Below are 21,536 nucleotides of genomic sequence, written 5' to 3'. Positions count from 1 at the left end.
ATGATCGACTATATAATAACCTTCCCTACTCTATCCCAAAAAAAAAAAAAAAATTAAAAAAAAAAAAAAAAATGTTGGGCTACAGATCTACTTTGTTTCTACAGATATAAAAATATACTTTTGTATTACAAACTTAACATTCCCCAGCAAAAGCCCTTATATTCTATTTAGTAGCTAGTAGATCACCTGTATTAACATTCAATATAAATATCCAAAATTACATGATCCATCTACAGTCAAAAAATTGTTGCAATTTCCATTTAGCCTGTCATAATAGATTCTCCTAATAAACTGCTAATCAGCAAATGTTAAATGTAATCCAGAGGCCAGAAAAAAGTCCATAGCTATCCAATGTACAGAATGTGTCTCTTTCTTAAAGAAATTCTAAAGCTTTCTCTGCACCAAGCTAAAAAACCTTCTGTATCTAGTATCCCTCCCCCCAGCCCTTCCCCTTATACTTACCTGAGCCCAATCTTGATCCAGCGCTGTGCATGAGAGCAGCAGCTCTCTCCACTTTCTCCCTCCTCACAGGGTAGACCGATTAGCTCCAGCTCTCAATCAAAACCTATGACAAGGGAGCAGGAGGCAGGGCTCGGAAACAAGAGGTGAAAGACCCCACAAGTACCCCCCTTAGCAAGTGGTTTGTCGGGAAGAACTTGAAAGGGGGGGGGGGGGGACAGGTGCACCAGAGTGGGACCCCAGAAGAGGAGGATCGGGGCTGCTTTGTGCAAAACCATTGCACAAAGCATAGAAGTATAAACAAAAATGTTATTAAAATAACAGTTTACTATCACTTCAATAGTACTTCTGTGCCTGGTAGGCTCCTCATTTAAAGCCATTATCTCTAAAGTAAGACAAGATGTTCTCTCCAGGACATTACTGGAACGCAAGAGCAAGCTGATAAACTGAACACTTCCACGACAAACACAATTGTTTGTATATAAGATCAAAAAACTCTAGCTAGCATCTGGCAGTCAGCTGATACTTTAAAAAACTGCAATAGTAGCATTCAAAATAGCAGGACCTGCCCAAGTTTGTATAAATGGATTCGTAAAATCTAATGTGCAGCTCTCAATCTTGTCACCTGACAGTCACCCCTTTAAATTATTTTGATCATATCTGCTAACATCTAAGGAAGTTTGATCTAGCCCTCCAATACAGTTTTCCTTGTACAACAACTTTTCCATTCATCCTGTGAAGATTCAGATATTGGGGTTGATTTACCAAAAGAAATAGGTTGTACACTTTCCAGGGGAATATTTTATTAGCTTAGTGAATGTGGTGGAAAACAGGAATTTTGACGTACCTGTAAATTCAATATCTTAGAGTACAGCACAGGACACAGGAATTGATTACTGGACCATGGGTTATATGTCACTATCTTCAGGTGATTGGATATTGGAAAAAGCTTTGCTGGGACCACCACCCAGTGTATCCATATAACCCCACCCCTCTGTCATCTCTCTATTACTTGGTAACATACTTGAGCCTCACAGAGAAAAGAGGGGAGGGACCCATGTCCTTTACTGTATTCCAAGCAGCTACAGGTGGAAGAAAACAGAGCAGAGACATTGCAGCCCATTATTTCACTCTGCAAGAGTTTATTGCTTTCCTCATAGCTATAGCAATTGTTAGTACATACTCCCACATCTATGGATGGTAACAAACCTTCACTATGAAAAAGGCTTCAGTGAGGACCTGTTAAAATTTAAGCCAGCCATACATGGATCAAAATTTGGCCGATTTATCAGGAACCAGGTTATTTTCAATCCATATTAGGGCAGGGAGGTTGAACAGAATTTGATCTACCAATCAACTTTTGTACAACTGCACTGTTGGCATTTCCCCGCTTGATCAGAGTTATAGACTGCAGATTGCAACACTAATCATTGTATTCTAATGGCGGTGAAGTCTCCCTGCTGTCAGAATACAATAGCTCAGTGGAGGATTCCCCCATCCACATTTGTGGGAATAGAGGCAGATTTTTGTTTTCCTTCAATCTGCTGATTAAAGGAAAAAAAAAAAAAAAGACTGACTCATCCATGGGATGCCTTAGACCTGGATGGGGATTGATTCTTTCCCCTCTACCTTATGTATACAATGGGGATTATGGATAGTGGGGTAGCAACCCCCTTTCCTCTAATTAACCTAACACAGTCCGATGGCTAAAGGAATATAGCACATAAAAAAAAAAAATACAATTATCAGAGATAAGTGGCTACTAGAGCACTGCTCAGTTTGTATTACACTAGAGTACTTAATGGTTATCAGATAGTTGCTTTATCTTAACTCCATATAGATAAAATGACAAACATTAACACTGTAAAGCCAGTCATAGATGGAACAATTTTCTCTCTCTTTCTTGCAACCACAGGTCCCCACCAGCAGAACACAGTAATTACTGCTAGTGGCTATACTAAAAAGTATAATTTGCATGTAAATCTGACAGGCTGGTTGTACCAAAGTTGATCAATCAACTTGGGTACATTCAGCCTGCCCATACATGGTTCAAACCGTGCTGCTCACTGCTGAACCAGCAGAGATTCAAACCATCTATGGCCAGCTTAAGGACATACCTTGGAAGACCACTGAGCATTCTGTAGTCAAGTTACACCTCGGCGTAGCAGAAACAAGTACTTATTTCTTAATGGCAACCCAAATGCAGGCAGCAGTCGCATGTTTTCCAGGCAAAAAAAAAAAAAAAAAAACACAATATTGTGGGACACAAAACACTTAGCAGTGCCAAAATTTGGTACATGAGCTTCTTTAGCATGTTTTGGAGTGGGAAAGGCCCATTCAAATGAATGGTGTCACTCCCCCCCAAAAAAAAAAAAAAAAAAAAAAAAAAAAAAAAAAAAAAAACACACAACACACAATCTCAAGTGTGAACAATGTCTCATACTAATAATTTTTGCAACATGCAATACAATGTAAAGTAGAGAAACCTCTATCATATAGGGGGCTTTTTATAAAGGTTTGGCAAACACAATTTTGTTTATCTAATCCAAGTAATTTTATTTTTAGGCGCAAATTGGAAGCAAGAATGGAACAAAACCCCGTGTTTTCCCTGTTGAAAATAACACACAATGGAGAAAAATCACAAAAGCTTTACAAAAAGCAGTATGTGTGTTAATGTGTGAAATTTTCACAGTCTGTATAAGGGCTCATGTCCATGGGTGTTTTCCTGTATATGTGCATTTGAAACGTGTTAAACAGAGGTCATCAAAATCCTGACTTCAATTGGTCAATACACATGGCAGTTCAGAGGCTGCACTTGACCTGCTTTGCATTGCTCTGCTTTTCTTGGACACAGCATTTAGTGCATCAATGCTTGTTAGCATGATGATGTATGTAAAAGTAAGGCACAAAAGATTATCACATGGATATCAGATAGGTGATAGCACCTTAGAGACCCTGTCACCTGCCCATTTAAGGCACAGCGACAAGGTCTCTTAAAATGGACACACCTCCCCGGTCCAGGTAAACCTTCCTTACCGGCACTCCATGCTATGCTCTCATTTGCCACCATATAATACCAGGTGCCAGGTATGGGAAGCATACAATCTCCTCCTAGAATGTAGTGCTCAACCATAGCAGCCAAGCAATATACTTGAACACTAGAAGAGAGAGACATCATTGCTCCCACTAAGCTCAAACACCAACTGACACATGCTAATTTGATAAAGCTGTAATGGAGGAGAAGCAGGGGAGCAATGTGAAGGGGAGTATAATTGGATTGGAGGGCAGGCTTTAAAGTGACTCTGCCCATTTCAGGCAAAGTGACAAGTTTTCTTCAAAATAACTAATTGTTTCTGTCTGGTACAACTGAGGTTCTTTGAGGTGTCTACTAAGGAGAGCAGGAAAATAAACAATTTCAACTATAGATAAAATATTAGTTCATGAGAAATGGTCATTTAATTCTTAAAATATCCATGTCAAGTGGAAAAATACTGATTCTACATTTTCTTTAAAAAATATTGTGGTATAAAATAAAATGCAGAAAAAAACAAAAAAACCCAAAACAAAAAAACTGTCATAATCACCTAGGTGGATGCAGCACCAGTACGATGCTGCATCTGTCCCCCACCGCTTCTAAGACCGAGAACCGAATGATCAAAGATTGCTGATCACTCAGTTCTCAGGTCTTCAGTGAGCAGAGAGCCAGTGACTGGCTCTCTGCTCTGTCCCTCCAGCACTCACTGGAGCACCAGGCTGTGCAGGGGGTGGAAGCAGCTGGCTGATGCTCTCAGTGGCTTGTTGAGAGGCTGAGCCAGCTGCCAGTCCAGGCATCTGGGTGGATCCTGACTTTAAAGTCAGGATCTCTCCAGAGCCTGGACCAGTTCTGTGACATCAGCCAACAGTGAACTTTAGCTCTCTGTTGGCTGAAAATGGGTCACTGGAATGCCATATGAAGTGCACTCCTCTGATCCCCAGAAGTATGGCCAAAAGAGCTTCAGCCCTAGACATACATGGATCGAAATTCAGCTGGCTGCCAGTTCAGCAGGGACCTGATTAATTTCGATCCATGTATAGGCACTGTGGTTATACAGAAATTGATTTACCAATCAACTTCTGTACAACCGCCCACTTGGATTATCCCCACTTGTTCAGCGCTGCAGCATTGATCAATGTTCCACTGCTGTCAAAATACAATAGCTCAGGGGGGAGGATTCCTCCCATCCCAATGTATGAGCTGCCTTACATGGAATGTTGATACAATTAACTTGTAACCCAGGAAATGAAAAGACAGGTGAAGGAAGCTAAAATAGATAAAACACAATCTATTGTCAACACTGCAGTAAAAAAGTAGTTCAGTAGAAGACAACCAAAACTGTTAAAAGGTAAGGAAATCATATGCAGAGTAGCTTTTTACTCTGACAGGAATTCAATGTTGTGGCTGAAGAAAGTTCAATAAAAGAATTTATTATGGATGCTCAGCATAAATCAGATGGAAGTAGTTTATCACAGATTGCACAAAAAGGTCCTGGTGAAACTCGACCACTTCGTATTTTTATTTATAGAAGCAAAAGTAAATGATCCGATGCTGTAACTAGGACCAATGTCCAAATATTATCTTGATAGTTGCTTTGCAATAACATGGAAGCATCCGTTTCTTAGATGATGCTTACCCTGTGGTGATCTGAAATAGCTGTAAGCTCTATAAATAACATTTAATATAACTGCCAGGTCTGTGAGTAAAAGTTTGCTGGAATGCATTTTAAGGTCTAGTTTGGGGAAGGAAAGTTTCAGTTAAGGAAACGTGCTTTTGACTTGATCCCTCCTCTGGCTGCAAGAAACATCGATAGCACCTTGCTCAAATTTTGAATTTGTCTAACCAAAAGCTGCATAGCTGCCATACAGCTTGACAGCAGTAAGGTGAGCAACAGGCAAAAAACTTGAGATTTAAAAAACACGTGTTTTTTTTTAATATGCACATTACATTGTAACAGGGGATTGCTTTCCCACAAATGTGTATTTCTGAATGAGTAGAAAGATATTTGTCTTGTTATATATAAAATTCATCAAATGTGTCTTCCCAGAATATATTTGATAGGCTCCTGCATCTTTTACCCATTTTTTTGTTCAGGTCTTTGTATCTTATATGCATGTGATGTTTTCTTTAGGTCACTGTCAAAAATTAACATTTTGGTTTTGAATGACTAGAAATGTCTACAGTGCATCCAGAAAGTATTCACAGCGCTTAACTTTTGTCGCATTTTGTTATGTTACAGCCTTATTCCAAAATTAAATTACATTTTTCCTCAACATTCTACAAACAATACCCTATAATGACAATGTGAAAGAAGTTAGTTTTGAAATCTTTGCAATTTAATAATAAATAAATAAATAAAAAACCACATGTACATAAGTATTTACAGCCTTTGCTCAATACTTTGTTGAAGCACCTTTAGCACCAATTACCACTTTAAGTCGTTTTGAGTATGATGCTACAAGCTTGGCACACCTGTTTTTGGGCAATTTCTCCCATTTTTCTTTGCAGTACCTCAGGTTGGATGGGGAGCATCAGTACGCAGACATTTTCAGATCTCTCCAGAGATGTTCAAATCGGGTTCAAGTCTAGGCTCTGGCTGGGCCACTCCAGGACATTCGCAGAGTTGGCCTGTAGCCTCTCCTTTGTTATGTGAGCTGTGTGCTTAGGGTCGTTGTCCTGTTGAAAGATGAACAGTTCCCCGGTCTAAGGTCTAAAGTCCACAGTGCTCTGGAACAGGTTTTCATCAAGGATGTCTCTGTACATTGCTGCATTCATCTTTCCTTCAAGCCCGACTAGTCTCCCAGTTCCTGCCGCTGAAAAACATTCCCACAGCATAATGCTGCCACCACCATGCTTCACTGTAGGGATGGTATTGACCAGGTGGTGAGTGGTGCCTGGTTTCCTCCAGACATGATGCTTGCATTCAGGCCAAAGAGTTCAATCTTTGTTTCATCAGACCAGAGAGTGTATCTCATGGTCTGAGAGTCCCTCAGGTGCCTTTTGGCAAACTCCAGGAGGACTGCCTTTGCCTTTTACTCAGGAGTGTCTTCCATCTGGCCACTCTACCATGTAGGACTGATTGGTGGAGTGCTGCAGAGATGGTTGTACTTCTGGAAGGTTCTCCTCTCTCCACAGAGAAATGCTGGAGCTCTTTCAGAGTAACCATTGGGTGCTTGGTTACCACCCTGGCTAAGGCCCTTCTCCTTTGATCGCTCATTTTGGCCCGCTCTAGGAAGATTGCTAGTGGTTCCAAACCTCTTCCATTTACAGATGGAGGCCACTGTGCTCATTGGGAACTTCAATGCTGCAGAAATTTGTCTGTACCCTTCCCCAGATCTGTGCCTTCTGTGATCCTGTGATCCTGCCTCAGAGGTCTACGGACAATTTCTTAGACTTCAGGCTTGGTTTGTGCTCTGACATGCACTGTTAACTGTGGGAACTTATATAGACAGGTTTATGCCTTTCCTAATCATGTCCTTATATCATTATGGGGTAATCCATTTTGGAATAAGGCTGTAACATAACAAAATGTGGCAAAGGTTAAGCGCTGTGAATACTTTCTGGATGCACTGTACATTTAGTTACCCGCTACATTATGCACAGAGGACTGTGAAATACTTGTACAATAATCAAACTGATAAAAAAAAAAAAAAAAAAAAAAAAAAAAAAGGACCTTAGACCTTACTATACAGTTGTAGATCATACATAGTAAGCCTTTGATTAGTAATAAATGCAAGTTCATGATTGGTCAGGGGTATTGTGAACACTGTATAGTACAGAAACATGTAGCATGTACTGTAAAGGTACATTACTCATAATGGTTCTGCATCACTTCATGTGAGGCTGCGATTGGTCAAAAGCATTGTTACCACTGTATTGCACAGACAAAAAATATATTACAGTATCGACAGGGCAGATAGAGTACAGTAATGTTTTCTTGTCACTTTACTAGACTGAGGCTGTGATCATTCAGAACCTCTGTGAGCACTGTACCACACATATGTTTATGGAGTATATAAAAGTATGTACGGACCACAAGTATATAGTTAGAATGCTAGCTAGAAACTATACTATACTCTTCTGGGTGTATTCCAGTCAAATGCACACTACTTGGTCTCATTATGTCATGCCTTATCTGTTTTTATGCAGCATACTACAGTGAAATAATTCAATACTCACTTTTGCAAAGTCAAACTCAGTGATCCAGTGCATGCCTTAATCTTGTTTTGTGCCTCTAAATGGGTCATTCCATCCGTGCTTATGCCATCAATTGTAAGGACTACATCACCAATTCCGATATTTGCTTTAGCAGCTTTCCCTCCATCATTAAGCTAATTAGAAGACAGAAAAAAGGATCATCAAGACAACAATGTAAAATTAATTAAAATTATTAAGTCACCAATCAATCATTTTCTTGACAATGCAACTTACCTTTTATTAAAGTAACATATATGCATATTCCAATTTTGTATTGCCTATAGATTCTAATCAGAAGGATGTCTCCTCCAGAACAAAAAGGCAAACCTTTTGGAGACCACAAAAAAAATCTTCACAAGTCTGAAACTGAAATATCTACTGGAAGTTATCCTGTATGTGCAAACATATTCTATATTGGCCATCAGCAAACACGTTTACTGCCATCTCTGCTCAACCTAATTCTTTTAAAATTTTAAAAACAAAACTAAAATACATACACATTACATACTTTTGATTTGCACCATTTTCACAATCAATGTGGAAAATATAGATACTATGCAAAATAGTATCATCCTTGTTGGGTTGGTTAGTGAAACCATTTAGGGTCCTCTAGCTGCCCATTACAAGATCTACATGTTAGGCAAGTAAATTATGAAAGCACTTAAATTTATTGTTTTATAGAATAAGAGCAAATGTGTACCCATTCATTGATTGTGAAATTGTGGCCTTAAAATTACTTTGAAAGATCTAATGGGAATTATAGTGAACTCAGAACTGGCCACAATATTATTACACATTGCAAGATAAAAGGTGTACAGAAATCTAATGGAGTGCCCACATAAAATGTATTCATATAATGTGTAAGCAGTACATATACTGCACATAATCAGATTGTAAAGTTGACCACAAACACACACATCAGACTCTTGTGCAATCTCTGTGCAGTGCCCTTCAGATTTACCAATAACTATGTTGTGTGAGGGTCTACCTGACTATGACTGTTTATAAAGACACTACATGGGCAACTACTTGTAAATCTAAAAGCAGGGTGGCACAGATTAAAATCAGATTGCTGTGTATGTAACAATCTTATTAACATACCATGTAATCTTTCAATAATTTGACAATTTGTTTGATATAAAATTTTTAAAAAAAGATTACATATCATAATTAAATACTTCTGTCATATCATGCATGTGTAGCATTTGTTAAAGTGAAACGGCACTCAAAACCATTTAATATTTGGGCAACAAGACTACATGTGATCAGTCAATTATTGCAGTCCTATATACCAGTGGAAATATTACAGATAACCAAGCATAACCTCAATTCACAAGGCCCCATATCAATCATTTTTTTTTTTTTGAGAACCCTCCTTTCTTCATCAACCACTCTGATACCTGACAGTTTCAACTGAGACAACAGGGTCATTCACTTTAACAAACTTTACTAAATTAAAGTCCGGTAGGAGAAAAACATAGCATAGTCAGTGCAATATTAGGAGTCAGATTGATCTATAATTGTTAAAGAGGCAGCAGTACAGGGAATTTTAGTTACATTTACTCAGCAGCTCACCAGAATGTTTTCAGCAACTGATTTTTTTGGGGATATAAAATTTCAGGGTTTTGGTGTAAGTTCTAAGCCCTTCTACTACCCCAACCAGTAAGTGCTGAGCAAAGGTTAGTAATCAGTAAAAAAGTATATTTTAATCTCATATTACATATGTTTAGTGCGCTTATGTACAATAATTCTAGAACTTAGAAAAAAACTTCTTTAAAAAAAAAAAAAAAAAAAAAAAAAAAAATATGGGTCTTTCTGGTTCCATTATACACCTCAAAATGTCTTCCTAAATATATAGAAGTAGTGCCGCGCAGTACTATGTGCAAAATAACAAATATAACACCCTTTCAGTGCTCCTCATAGTGCCAAGTGTCATCCCATAATGCACAAAAAGTAATAGTGAGTAATAAGTAGTAGTGAATAAACCAGTAGAAGTCAAAGACTTAACATATTCACATGTACCAACTAATTTGTTCATGTCTAGCACTTTGAAATGTGACTGTTTATCCCAAGTACGACTGCAATCCTACCTAATAATTCCTCACTGATGAAAAATAAAATTATGAGTTAAAAAATAACATCTTTTTAGCAGAGGAAACGCGCTGGAATTTTTTTTTCAGCCTCAGGAAGACTATGAGGCACACAGGGTTAACACCAGAGGGTTGAGCAGCATGACCAGACACTCTGATTGCAATACATCTTTTCAGAGAGATGAGGAAAGGAATGGAGATCTGTGACTAAGGACAGCACAAGATCAGCGATAATGATACAGTACTGGAAGCGTTCTCTTTACATGAACCCCAATTTTCTCATTTTTAAGTTTCCTCAAACTCTCTAGTGAGGTCCCCCTTCCACTCATGGGCTCCACAGCAGCTATGTGGGTTGATATGGCTATAGTTACACCACTCCTCACGCTCTACCTTTAGTCTTTCAATGAGAGCTACAGTAGCAAGAAAAAGTATGTGAACCCCTTGGGATTACGTGGAGTTTTGCATGAATTGGGCATAAGATGTGCTCTGAACGTCATCTAAGTCACAACAATAGAAGAACACAGTCTGCTGAACATAATACTACACAAACATTAGATGTTGCCATGGTTTAATTGCACATAACATGTAAACATTCACAGCGCAGGGAGGAAAAAGTATGTGAGGCCCTAGCTTAATGACTTCTCCCAGAGCTAATTGGAGCCAGGAGTGAGCCAACCTTGACTCCCATCAGTGTGATGATATTGGATGTGTTGCTGACAGCTGTCCTGCCCTTAAAAAACACACACCTGTTTTGGGTTTACTGGTTTCAAGAAGCACTGTCTGATGTGAACCATGCCTCGCAGAAAAGAGCTCTCAGAAGACCTACGATCCAGAATTGTTGACTTGCATGAAGCTGGAAAGGGTTTCAAAAGTATCTCCAAAAGCCTTGATGTTCATGTGTCCACGGTAAGACAGACTGTCTACAAATGGAGAAAGTTTAGCACTGTTGCTACTCTCCCTAGGCGCGGTCGTCCTGTAAAAATGACTGCAAGAGCACAGCGTAGAATGCTGCATGAGGTAAAGAAGAATCCCAGAGTGTCAGCTAAAGACCTACAGAAATCTCTGGCACATGCTAACATTTTGGTTGACACATCTACAATAAGGAAAACATTAAACAAGAATGGAGTACATGGGAGGACACCACGGAGGAAGCCATTGCTGTCCAAAAAGAATATTGAAGCATGTTTGAAGTTTGCAAAAGAGCACCTGGATGTTCCACAGCACTACTGGCAGAATATACTGTGGACAGATGAAACCAAGATTGAGTTGTTTGGGAAGAACACACAAGACTATGTGTGGAGAAAAAAAGGCACAGCACACCAACATCAAAACCTCATCCCCACTGTAAAACATGGCGGAGGGTGCATCATGGTTTGGGGCTGCTTTGCTGCCTCAGGGCCTGGACGGATTGTTGTCATTGATGGGAAAATTAATTCCAGAGTTTATCAAGACATTTTGCAGGAAAACGTACGACCATCTGTCCGCCAACTGAAGCTCCGCAGAGGATGGGTGATGCAACAGGACAATGACCCAAAGCATACAAGTAATTCAACAAAACAATGGCTGCAACAGCACAGAATATGACTTCTGGAGTGGCCCAGTCAGAGTCCTGACCTCAACCCGATTGAAATGCTGTGGAGAGCAATTCACACCAGACATCCCAAGAATATTGCTACACTAAAACAATTTTGTGAAGAGGAGTAGTCCAAAATTACTCCAGATTGTTGTGCAGGTCTGATCTGCAACTACAGGAAACGTTTGGTTGAGGTTATTGCTGCCAAAAGGAGGGTCAACCAGTTATTAAGTCCAAAGGTTCACATACTTTTTCCTCCCTGCACTGTGAATGTTTACATGTTATGTGCAATTAAACCATGGCAACATCTAATGTTTGTGTAGTATTAGATTCAGCAGACTGTGTTCTTCTATTGTTCTGACTTAGATGACGTTCAGAGCACATTTTATGCCCAAGTCATGCAAAACTCCACGTAATCCCAAGGGGTTCACATACTTTTTCTTGCAACTGTTGATGTCAATTGTGAACTGAACTTTTGGTGCCTAGATCTAGACAATGTTTTTGTAGATTTCTATGGATAATCTACTAGAGCAGCCTTTTTCAACCAGGGAGCCTTCAGGTTTCCTTAGGGGTGCCTTAGCAATATGCTTAAATATTGCCCAATACTGTAGAAAGGCCAGCAGAAGGTGGATCAAGCCCACCTTTAAATTACACAAAGCCAAAGATTTTCAATGTGCACCATTAAAACGTTCTAGCTGCCGGGAAACTACATCTACACAGCACCCTTGCTTGCCCCTCTGTCAAGGTTGAGAGAGCATGGAATACTAGTCAGAACCAGTGTGCAAAGGTGTATTTACTTTGAAAGAATAAATCACCTCTAATATTGGGTGTTCTACGTGTACAGGTTTTGCTGTGTTCTGTAAAACTATTCGTTTTTTTTACATTTTGTATTGGGTGCCTCAAGACTACAGAATTTTACAGGGTAAACAGTAATAAATACCTGGCATAGATTCTCTTAGGCCCATGTCATATTTACATTCCTATTCAACAAAAACTGACTTTTGAGCTGTAAAAGGATATTGGAAATACGGTTTCCAGCAGTTTTGTGAAACAAGATGACTGGAATGCTTAGCAATAATGTACAACATACCTGTCTAAAGGGCATCAACAAAGTGATGCCTTTATGTAAAAAAGGCAGACCTAGCAAAGGATCAACCAGGCTGAAGAGATAAAAAGAGAAAAATGAACCAGAAAAAAAAAAAAAAGAAAAAAAAAAAAAAAAAAAAGTCTGAGATGGATCTTCTAAAATTTTACTGTTCATTTCCTCGTTTCACTTTTTTGCTCTAGGTTATATAAAAATAAAATAAGGGCTCAGTTCACAAGGATTATCACATTGGTTAACTCTCCTTAAAAGAACACTTGCTTTTGACTGACAGTTAAGGTAAAATATTTTCTTAAAAAAAAAATAAAAATATGTTTCTTTTAGCTTTCAACAACTTTTAAGCGAACAGAAATGTAAACCTTACACAACCTTCCCCTACCAAAACACACAATGCGGTACAACATGAAACAAGGTGGATCTCATCTCATCTAGCTGCCTCGCATACTTTGAATCCCATACCTTTCCTTTACAAACAAACAATCACTAATCCATACACATTTTCCTACAATTCAGTCAAAAAAAACAACAACAAAAAGCAGAATACAATACTACTGTGGGGGAGATCCATGCATCACACAGTTGGTGTTTTTTTTTTGTTTTTTTTTAACCCCCACAGCAACAAACATATGAAATGTGTATACCCAAAATTAAAAAGTGTTACTGAACCCAGGGCCCTGCATTCACTGAATCTGGTCTCCCAAAGTACACAGATCATGGAAATGCAATTATTTTAGTAAATATAAACTGCTAAATATCTTTTCTCATCAGCAGTATATAGCAATCTTGTGACTTCTATCAGTGTCTAGCTGAGCACTGGTTAAATGTTGTAGGAGGAGCTTTCATTCTGCTCTGACTGCCGTATGAGGAGGCATAACTCATGGCTCTCTGCCTGGACAGTGTTGATTGGCCCTGTGCTGATCACATGCACCCTCCAAAAGAAAAACAAAAAACCTCTATAGCCATACACTCTAAACTGAGCATGTGCAGAGTGACTCCCAGAGCTCTCCACTATCAGCAGATTAATTGGGGACAGTAGAAAAGGGGGAGGATAAGAGAAGACAGGATCAGACAGCCTTTTTACACAATGCAGAGGATTAACCCCTTAGGTTCCACAGTGAGTCTAATAAGTATGCTTTACTGCATATACAGACTGTTGTGGGTTTAGTAACACTAACACTGAGAAAATATGAAGACTGCCATTACTGATCTGTTCTGGAAATGCTAGTTTCTTGGTTGATTTGCTGATCCAGAGGTTTGAGTCTTTTCAAGTTACTTTCTGCATGTTTGATCCAGATAAGGAACATGGAAACGTCAAGGAAAGGGACAGAAAGCCAACCAGATTTTAGGAGTAGATCAATGACAGCCCAATATTTGTCTTAAAATTATAACTTAAAAAGGGAAAACATTTTTAGTTTTGTATAGAGTGGGGAGGGATTAGAACACCTGTCAGGTGTTCATTGCTGCCCGTGTCCCAGTTAGGGAGATTCACTCATTTATCTCAGGTTCTTCTAGAGTGCCATCAATTTAAACATTTACACATACATATTATTTATACACACACACACACACTTTTTTTGCAGGAGGTGCTAGGAAAAAAAAAAACAAAAAAAAAACAAAAAAACTTGAATTTTAATGCAGGAAAAAAACAAAAACCCACAATATACAGTATAACCCATTTTTTGTAAAACATAAAATGACCCTGATGAAGTCACGACGCACGTGACGCAACGCGTCGGTTTGTCTACTTCCTGGTGACGTATGTCCGGACGCAGTGGCCATATTGGATTCCCCCAGGTGCATGCATATCTACCCACAGGCTGGGAAAAACGCTTGTTTATGGAAAGGAGCATGTGAGTGGTTTACTTTGTCACTTTTTACTTTGCCTATTAAAACTTACTACACTATGGAAGGCTTTCTTGTCTTTTTATGAGTTGCACAAGAGAGGAGGAGGATTAAGGAGTCTGCCAGAGGAATACACCACTGAGGTGGTAACTGCTTTGAGGCCCTGTGTGGGTCGAGGAAGGGAGGTGAGCAGGCATTGCTGCCATTTGAAGGAGAGTACTTGCACTTAGAAGTGGAGATCACGTGTGTGTTCCAGCTTAAAGCACAGTCACATGCATGGAATATTTTTTCACCTTTGATATTGTCTTTTTCACTTATGGCATATATTAGTTATGTTTGATTTAGACACCATTGTATGTGGCCAATTATTCTGTTTTCATGTATATATACTTTGTTTAGTATATCTGATTTATGCACTACATATTTAGGTTCTTAATGTGTGATATTTAGCTATTATAGTCATTTCGGTTGACATTATTTTTTCTATCCACTAGAGGGAGTTCACATATTTTTAATATATATAGTGGTCACTTTGATTTACTATTATACTTTATGGAGACACATGATTGTATTCATGAGATACAAGCGCTTCACTAATTTTATGTTTATAAAATCTGTTGTTGTACCGAGTAAATAGATACCAAACTTGTCATGCTTTAAAATTGCGCACGCTGGTGGAGTAGCACCAAACTATGGTACCCATCCCCTGACGCCAACAGTATGCATAAATGCGGCCCAACAGAACTGGGCTTTTTCCATGAGTGTGCATATGTGCATACTCGTGTTTGTGCTGGGAGCGCTCTGTCTCCCCAGGGATGCCTGGGTTCCCTATTAACGATCGGGACCAGGGACTCCCGGTTCTGGGTCGCTCGATTGCTTTGATAGCCTCTGATTGGCTATCACACTGATCAGTCACTGTGCAGCCGAGCCCCAATGTTTTCTTTTCTCTCTGAATGGGGATTGAAACAAAAACTTTCCTATATACCTTAGACTTACAGCTGGAGACAACTTATATAAAGTGTGGCATCGTGACCTGCCTACCCTGAGGACTGCCTACTAGTGAGGACTGGGAGGATGGGCTCCAACAGTATCTTCCCCAGATTATTTCAGCCCAAGTTCCTTCATAGAGTGTATTACAGTTCTCAGAGACTGTCAGTCATTAATTGTACTGGTCAAGCAAACTGTCCTAAATGTCAAGCAGAGGTGGGTAATTTTCTACACATGATCTGGTCCTGTAAACATATTCAGGGCTTTTGGATGGCAGTGGTTGCGAACGTACACAGGGTCAGCGCGGTTACGATCACCCTGGATCCTTTACTACTGCTGTTGGGCATAACTGATCATCTCCATGCTACTTCTCACCAGAAGCTGTTTTTATTTTATGCTACATACTATGCTAGAAAGACCATACTCTCTAAGTGGAAGTTAGCAGACCCTCCGACAGTGTCTGCTTGGAGGTCTATGATCAATGCAGTCCTTCCTCTTGATCGGCTCACATATATATATATGAGTCATAATTGCCCCCAAAAATTCGGAAATATATGATGGTCAGCTTGGGTTGATGCTAGGAACCTTACTTTTGTCTGATATATTGATCTTTTCCATTTCTTGACTTCTACATTCTTTTCCCTCCCCAACCCTTCTTTTTCCTGAGGTAAGCTGCCCCCCCGTCCCTTCCCTCCCCGCTCCCAGTCCTTTCTCCTCTGCACCCTTCTACTTTTGCCATCGGGGCAATGCTTTCTTCCCCGCCATCCCTTCCTTTTCCCTGTTTCTTTTTCACACTTTATTTACAAGAACTCTTGGATATGACGGTCTGTTATTGTCTCACAGAAGTACTATAAATGAAAATGTGATTTTGTCTTGAATTGTCTGATCCGCTTCTTTGTTGGTCTATATATGTGTAGCATTGCACCATGTTTAATAAATTCTGTTTAAAAAAAAAAAAACACAACAACCCTTTGCTCTCTCTCATACAGGGAGAATGTTAACAAAAGTGTGTAAAAATAAAAGAAAATAAAAAAATCCTAGATCAATGCTGGCTCTCTAGGTCATTGCCAGCGTTCGTGTTGGGGTCAGGTAAAGATCAAAAGGTTATGATCTCTTCTCCATCTACACCTCCTCCCTCGGCAAACTGGTACACTCCCACGGCTTCAACTATCACCTCTACGCCAATGACATGCAAATTTACCTCTCCACCCCTCAACTCACCTCTTCAGTCTCTGCCCGTACCACCCACTCGCTGAACATCATATCAGACTGGATGTCGCTCCACTTCCTCAAACTGAACCTTTCCAAAACCAAGCTCCTAATTTTCCCCCTAGCCCGCACCCCCCCCCCCCCCACCCTCTCCATCACGACCAACAACGTCACCATCAGTCCCACCCCGCAAGCCAAAGTCCTAGGTGTCACTCTAGATTCAAACCTGTCCTTCTAACCCCATGTCCAATCGCTAGCAAGCTCATGCAGGCTCCACCTCCGCAACATCTCCAAAATACGTACGTTCCTAACCCCAGACACCACTAACCAACTCATTCACTCATTATCTCAAGACTCGACTACTGCAACTCCCTCCTCACCGGCTTACCCCAACACAGGCTATCCCCGCTTCAGTCTATCCTGAACTCAGCGGCCAGACTCATCCACCTTACTAACCGCTTCTCTTCTGCCACCCCTCTATGCCATTCCCTCCACTGGCCCCCAATTGCCCAACGCATCAAATTCAAACTACTAACACTGCCACACAAAGCCATTCATAACGCTGCCCCAAACTACATCACCGACCTGATACCCAAATACCACCCAACCCGTACTCTTCGCTCCTCACAAGACCTCCTACTCTCTAGCTCCCTGGTCTCCACCTCCCACGCCCGACTGCAGGACTTCCCCCGTCCTCTGGAACTCACTACCTCAATCCATCAGACTGTCACCTACCCTCCTCACCTTTAGGTGCACCCTGAAAACCCATCTCTTCAGGGAAGCCTACCCCACCCTCACATAACTGCCGATCTCCTCCACTCCTCCTACCACTCCATCCCCCACAACCACTTCCTCCTATGCCACTATCCCCTCCCTCCTAGATTGTAAGCTCGAAAGAGCAGGGCCCTCGAACCCCTTGTGTATTGTATTGTTACTGTATTGTCTCATGTACTGTCCCCCACTATAATGTACAGCGCTGAGCAAACCTTTTGGCGCTATATACTGTATAATAATAATAATAATGATGATCAGTCAAATTTTGGGCATGATTTTTTTTTATTTTTTTTTTTAAATACACATTTTTAAAAGTAGCATCAGAGTCAGAGTGTTTAAGGTAGGATAAAAAAAATGCAAAATGCGCTCTATTGTTTCTCGGCCTTACTGCAGATACAAAAACACACACACACACACACACATACATACATATAGATTTATTTTTATTTTTTTCCAAAACAAAATTTGAAAAACCGCTGCGCAAATACTGTGTGAAAAAATTTCAACAACCACCTTTTTATTTTCTAGCCTCTGGTAGATTTTTTTCTTGTAAACAAAACATATCAAAATATCTGCCTACAGCTCAGCTTCAGAAGTAGTTGTATTGTATAAGCTGCCTTTAGATGCATCTGCAATATACCATAGCACAAAATAGGTCTAGTAATAAACCCCAGTGTCTCGAATAGGTTAAGCAAAAGATTTAAGGGCACAGACATTTGCAATTATGTTTACTTACACAGTAACAGTATCTGTCCAGAGCAGGTCTCACTTTGCATGCTAACATTACAGAGAGTAAATATCACTTTATCACAGGCCCCGTTGGAAAGAGTCTGTGCAGGGCAGGATATTTTAAAACTTCCCTATTACAGTGCAATGACATACTGCTTAAAGGCATTAACAAAATGATACTTACAGTATAAGTCAAATGTCAAATGGATACCTTGCTTAAAAAAACAAGTATGGATTGGGAAATGTAATACATAGGGACTTCTAAATGTAATCTCCAAAGCATTTCATTATCATGCAATATCATTTTCAGGAACACATTTTGACGGAGTTTTCCAACATTCAAGATTTGTTTGTGCCAACTGCCAATTGGGTCTAAACTTCATCAATGATCACATTTACACTTGGTGGCCACAAGCAAAACAGTGTAGGAAACTGAAAAGCAATAATATTCTAGAATCCATTATCACATCTGTTCTTTAAAATGAGGCCACAGATACAGGATAATGGTGGGCTTTGTAGGCATCTGACCGCTGTCTGTCTGTCACTTTAGCAGATTGCTCTATAAAACAAGGAAGCTCCAGGCTTGTGGGGGACATTACAAGGCGGCAGAAAAACAAAGAAAGAAACAAATTTTATTAAAAATAGATTAAGTGCCAATAAGTAGTGGAAGTGTACAGATTATTTTTGAATAAGGATATTGTTTAGTGTCATTTTAACTGCTTGCCCACCACCCTATAGTAGAAGTACTGCTACAGGGCAGCAGGGCTCCACAAAATCACGTATACACACACACAAAATTTAAATTTCCAGGCAGGGGATGCACGCATGCGCCACCCTACCTGTGCCGCCAAGGATGTAAGAGGGTCCCGGCTGGAGATTCCCCGCCGCCACCTGGCGATCACTGTGTAAAACTGACAGGGGAGAGACCTGTGTGTAAAAACACAGGTCTCTATCCTGCCAGCAAGAACATGCTGCTTTGTATTTCTCTGCACAGCAGAGAAATACAAAGCAGCATATCACGGTTGTAAAACAGCACACAGTTAACCCTTTGATTACGCAAAAGTTAACCCCTTCCTGCCCAGTGTCATTAGTATAGGGTCAATGCTTTTGTTAGCACTGATCACTGTATTTGTGTCACTGGGGATGTCAGTGGCAGTTAGTCAGTTCCCACCCAGTGTCAGAATGCCCACCACAGTACCACTATAGGTCACCGATTGCCGCCATTACTAGTATATATATATATAAAAATTATACTATATATATATATATATATATATATACACACACACACACACACATATATACACACATACACATATACTTTTTTTGTTAGCAAAGACATGTAGCAGATTACATAATGGCTGAAATTTGTGATGAAATTTGATTAACTTTTTTTTATTGAATATGTATTATAGCAAAAAATATATAATATATATTTTTTTTTTTTAAATGGTCTTTGTTTATAGTGCAAAAAATAAGAAAAACGCAGAGGTGATCAAATACCACTGAAAGGTCTATTTGTGTGGGAAAAAAAGGACATGCATTTAATTTATGTACAGAGTTGCATGACCGTGCAACTGTCAGTTAAATAACGCAGCGCCGTATCACAAAAAAATGGTCTGGTCAGGAAAGGGGGGGGGGGGGTTAATCCTCTGGAGAGCAAGTGGTTGATGACCATTACATTTCAGTTTTTATCTCCTCGGGATGGTTTGTCTCAATGTTCATTTAAAGTATGTGACAACTGGTAGACAAAAAAAAAAAAAATATGTAGAATGTCATGGTCTGTCTAAATATCTACCCAATAAAAGGAAGGCAAAATCCTCATAAAAAAAAGTTTGCTATGGAGGGAGAGTATAGGCCATGGAAATTTGACTTCAGGTGGCCTCCCACCTCTAACAGCACTGTGCCCAATTCACAAAGCTAAGACACCAGGATAAGACACCAGGACATTCTATTTTCAAAATGGGTACAGCAATTTTCAATTGAGTCCAATAAAATTTGAAAAACGCATGACTAAAATAAAAAGGAGCCTGTCCCTCTGTTAAACCTTAATGAATTGAGTGCACCATTTCCCAACTGTGCATAACAGTATCACTTAACAGAGCCCTTCAGGAACAGGACTGTTTGATACAGGTATGTTGTTTTGGAGCTAGAAGGCAGCCTACAATATTAGTTCAGGCATTACGCAGAGCACAAACTGTCAGAGCAAAGTGGTCATCTTACAACAGACTCACCTCCCAGAGTTAGAATCACTCAGGCAAACTAAAAATTTGAAAAAGGGTTAAAACCAAGGCCGTGCCATTGCTGGATGTCAACTGAGGAAGCCATTTTTACCCCTCCCTCCCAAAGATGGCCACCCTTGGTATCTGCATTGCCTCTTTGTGTCAGGTCAGTGGCACTTAGCAAGTAAAACTGCAGGATCAGCATCACTGAGCACATTTTTTACCTGTTGCAGCAGTTGCATGTGATGGCTAGCAGCACTGTGCTCAGTGGTTTTACTAGACTCAGCATTACTGAGCTGCACTGAGGATGGAGTGTCCCAATATGGACACCTTGGCCTCAAAGCTGAGTCCCAGGGTGCCTTCCAAGTGTGCTGTCTCAGGCAGCTGCCTCAATTGGCTTCAAGGAAGGCACGACCCAGGGTTAAATTATAGAATATATATATTACAGCATATCTTTGGAGTGTGGGAAGAAACCAGAGTGTCAGTAGGAAACCCACGCAGGCACAGGGAGAACATGCAAACTTCAAGCAGGTGGTGCCATGGTTGCTATTCGAACCAACGACCTTACTGCTGCCAGGCAGAAATGAACCATTTAGCCACTTTTTTTTCCCTTTCTGTAGAGAAGGCCGCAAAATTAAAATAACTAAAAACTAAAATATTCAGATTCTCATACACACAAAACTATGAATTCATCATTTATGGAGTCTTAGCAGTACAAAGTGATAAAGCTATGCTTAGCTTTCTTTTTTCTATTTTACTGGTTGGTCAAAAAAACTAAACATTTTACAGGCATGCTACTGTAAAAGTTGCTAGACAAAGGTCTGGTGTCCCTCTACCATACAGAAGCAATGGAAGTAGACTCTGGAATGTTACAAAGATGGCTTTATGAAGTCCAATAAATGCACAGCAATGCAGCTGCAAGGATGACATAGGGATCCCACTGCTGCCTCCAAGGGATGTCCAAGTCACACATTGTGGGCAGCAGTGTTTTAGTGAAGTGCACAATTGCACTGCAAGATCCCGCATATTTGTAGATCTGCCGCTAGCCTCTGCCAGGTATATGGGACCTGCAGCATTTCTGAGCACAGGCGCAATCCACTGCATGGGCAGACATGATCAGGTCTCTAATGCTTGGAAAAAAGCAGAAGCATCTATGCACATACCAGTACATTAGATCCCAGTGTGTGAGCAGGCATGCTGCTGGTTTAAAGCAGTTTAGACCTGGCAGAAACCTTTGGCATGTCTACACAGACGGGATTCCATTAATATGCAGACATAACGTATGTCTATTCTAGTTCCCAGACACTTTAAACCAGCA

At 40.1% G+C, this 21,536-nt stretch overlaps 1 protein-coding gene across 5 annotated transcripts in view; it reads right to left on the bottom strand.

Annotated features, from left to right (window-relative positions):
- PDLIM5 (PDZ and LIM domain 5) overlaps positions 1-21,536 on the bottom strand; it is a 231,011-nt gene that overhangs the window by 153,634 nt on the left and 55,841 nt on the right. For all 5 annotated transcript variants that reach the window (XM_089691630.1, XM_089691631.1, XM_089691634.1 and 2 more), the window contains exon 3: positions 7,673-7,824. In XM_089691630.1, the coding sequence (XP_089547756.1) occupies positions 7,673-7,824 (152 nt within the window). The remainder of the gene's footprint in view (positions 1-7,672; positions 7,825-21,536) is intronic.

This window comes from Staurois parvus, unplaced genomic scaffold (assembly GCF_062004578.1).
Source record: "Staurois parvus isolate SC_StPar_1 unplaced genomic scaffold, SC_StPar_1.0 ptg000566l, whole genome shotgun sequence".
Taxonomy (NCBI): domain Eukaryota; kingdom Metazoa; phylum Chordata; class Amphibia; order Anura; family Ranidae; genus Staurois; species Staurois parvus.
The sequence above is the reverse complement of the archived record's forward strand: the minus strand, read 5'-3'. Positions and strand labels throughout refer to the sequence as shown.